We start from the raw sequence: 3,056 nt of genomic DNA on the forward strand, positions 1-3,056 counted from the left end.
TCGTCTTTAGTATGCCACCGTTTTTTTCGCTAAACCAACCATTGTGGCTACGGCCATTAACCTTATAAGGTCAACAATATTGTACCGCTCTCCAGTCCGCAATCTGGGAGCCGTCACCGTTTCCGTTGTGCCGCCATCGTCTTCTGTCGTTGTCAGCTTTATTGGTCGTCGTCTCCGTGCCGGCTATATCACTGTTTCTGGTCGCAGACCCGATCCCCCTACAATATTGTTATTTAGTGTTTAAATATAGACGTTTAATCACTCGCTCAAATAGAAACAGAGACACAACAAAGTGCATGAATAAGAAGTCAGTCCCCCTCGACGGTTCATCGCAGATAAGTGCGGTTCCCACCGAGCAGGTCTCCTAGAAGGCGCGCGTCGGCCTCGCCGACCGTCTCGAAGACCGAGTCGTTCTCGATCATGGCGCGTCGGCCACGGTTAGCCTCCGATTGGCTGCGCCGAGCGGGAGGCCTGCGGCCCCCTGGCGCCTCGTCCAGCAGCACACGCGCCAGCACCACCAGGACGACGAAGGCGATGGCCAGCGCCATGACGACGAAGCCGACGAGCACGCGGCGGCCGTCCCGCTTCTGCTCGCGCTGAAGCTGCTGCAGTACCTGCGACACGGCTCGGGTCGTCACTTGTCTTTATTCGCGTTGACCACTGGTCAAGCGTGCACACAAACACGATATACTGCAAAGTTGTGCAGCGGGTGACACTGAAAAGATTTAGGGAATACGGAATTTAACCGTTCGGTATGTTTCAAGGAGATATGGTGTCGATTTCAGTGCGACAGAGGTTAAAGAACTAAAGTGGGAGACGCTAGAGAGTCGACAAAAAACACCCCGTTTTAAACTTTTCCACAGTATCTATCATTGCACAGCTGGTACACAAAGGGAGAGATATGTAATGCGATCCCATCACCCGTCACTACGCGATGACCCCTCGCTAAATGTCCGCGAACCCGCCTGCAAGTCAGATTTGCTCAATATGTCTTACTTTGCATTAACTATTCGTGGTTGTAATAGATTGCCTTCCGATGGCGTGAGTGTTCTGTCTAGTGATGTTTTCTTTGCGCTATTGAAGTGAGTGTGCGTTCTTGCTCTTATTTCGACTACCTTGAAGCCCATGTTAATTGATTCCAACTATTGAACAACGTTCACATCTATTTTCACAGAAATGCTGCTAAAATGATAATTATTGTTTTAATTATTGTTTTTGCAGCTCATGTTAACATATTCGTGTTGTTGAACTTTGTTTATATGTATCGCGAGAGAAGCGCTGCTGATATCATTATCATCTTTCGAATTCTGCCCCCCCCCCCCTCCTCCCGCACTGGGTAAAGCATAAATAAATAAATCAGGGTTCACAATAAGAATTCATAACTGTCTCCGTCTACTGTTCGCGCTACATATATTTACACCGGATTAATTCGTCCATCTATCCTGCAGAATAATGTCCACGTTTAAATAGAACACCGTACTATGGTCGCTGATAATAGCAATATAATCAACACTCTTCTAATTTATCGAAAAAAAAAGAAAAAGGTCGACAGGACAAATAAGGCTCACATAAATGCATTTAAAAGTAGTCTGCAAGCCTTCGTGCTCTTATTTAGCTGCAAATGGTAGCCATAGACTAATTGCGTGTTCTTTTAACAGTGGGCCATGGTACACCATTCGTACTGCACTAGGGACGGTCAATCAGGCTCGGTCACTCGGCTGTGAAATTGGTGTGGTACATGTGTGTAACGTCCTCGTGCACCAAGGAACCACGCTTGCGCACATAAGAGAGCCACGCCTGCCTCTCGGTGTGAACAGGTATGAGCAGGATGCAAGCCGCATACCTGTTCCAGCGAGGGACTGACCGCAGTAGATTGCCGCAACGCTCCTCCTGCACTGGCGCCGGTCGTCGACCCATACTGCGGGGTCCCACTGGTGGCGTCTTCATCCACTGGCGCAGCCTGCTTGGAGGTCATGGTGCCCGCCGCTTCCTCTTCCGTTGGGCGCCTGCTTCTCCGCGCCTGGAGCTACACTGCTGGCTTTGCTTCCTAACGATGCTACGTCCCCACTACACGGAGTGCACGCACACAAGTGCAAAATAGTTATCTCAGTCTACGGCCGCGTACCGGTTCCATTCCCACAGCCGGCGCGACAATCGACCGCTTCCGTGCATGTGACACTTCGGCCAAGCTGTCTAATTGTCGGCAAGAAAATTCACGTACTTTCGGGTTCGCTCTGAGACGGCGAAATAGAGAAAATGACGCGCGATCGGCCGCCACAATCCCATAACTGTCTGAAACAGCCCCCCTGTAGGGATGTGGGTATCCGGGCAAAAGCACCAGAGTACAGAGTTGTATCCACCCGGATGCCAGCCCTCTGTGCACCAGCTGGTTTCTCGTTAATCATAAATGCCGAGAATAAATGAAAAGCTTTCTCATCCCGACGGCGAATACCTCAGCAACCTTCGGTTTGCTGGTTTGCCGATGACATTGTTCTATTCAGCAACACTGCGGGCGAGTTGCAACAAATGATTTAGGACCTTAACAGGGAGAGCGTAAGAGTGGGGTTGAATTTTAATTTGCAGAAGACAAAGATATAGATAAATAACCGGGCAAGGAAACAAGTGTTCAAGATCACAAGTCAGCCTCTAGAGTCTGTGAAGGAGTACGTTTACCTAGGTCAACTAATCACAGGGGACCCTGACCATGAGAAGAAAATTCACAGAAGTAAAAATGGGTTGGATCGCATACGGCAGACATCGTGAGCTCCTGACTGGGAGCTTATTGTTATCATTGAAACCGAAAGTATACAATCAGTGCATTTTACCGCTGCTGCCATATGGGGCAGAGACTTGGAGACTGACAGAGAAGCTTGAGAACAAGTTAAGGACCGCGCAAAGAGCGATGGAACGAAGAATTCTAGGTATAACTTTAAGAGACAGAAAGAGAGCTGTTTGGATCAGAGAGCAAACGGGTATAGACGATGTTCTAATAAACATCAAGAGAAAAAAAATGGCGCTGGGCAGGTCATGTAATGCGCAGATTAGATAACCGTTGG

At 48.8% G+C, this 3,056-nt stretch overlaps 1 protein-coding gene across 1 annotated transcript; it reads right to left on the reverse strand.

Annotated features, from left to right (window-relative positions):
- Positions 1-244: 244 nt before the first annotated feature.
- On the reverse strand, positions 245-2,433 carry LOC129382245 (uncharacterized). Its single transcript, XM_055065895.1, has 2 exons — positions 1,844-2,433; positions 245-614 (listed from the first exon to the last, which is right to left on the reverse strand). The coding sequence occupies exons 1-2, from the start codon at positions 1,973-1,975 to the stop codon at positions 327-329; spliced, it is 420 nt and encodes a 139-aa protein (XP_054921870.1). The 5' UTR covers positions 1,976-2,433; the 3' UTR covers positions 245-326.
- Between the last annotated feature and the right edge of the window lie 623 nt (positions 2,434-3,056).

Source organism: Dermacentor andersoni, chromosome 6 (genome assembly GCF_023375885.2).
Source record: "Dermacentor andersoni chromosome 6, qqDerAnde1_hic_scaffold, whole genome shotgun sequence".
Classification (NCBI taxonomy): domain Eukaryota; kingdom Metazoa; phylum Arthropoda; class Arachnida; order Ixodida; family Ixodidae; genus Dermacentor; species Dermacentor andersoni.

Bases quoted from the DNA above. Each gene is read 5' to 3' on its own strand.
- LOC129382245 (XM_055065895.1), bottom strand. From the start codon at position 1,975: ATGACCTCCAAGCAGGCTGCGCCAGTGGATGAAGACGCCACCAGTGGG. The intron at 615-1,843 runs GTATGCGGCTTG...GCCGTGTCGCAG, and splicing joins TCAGTCCCTCGCTGGAACAG to GTACTGCAGCAGCTTCAGCG.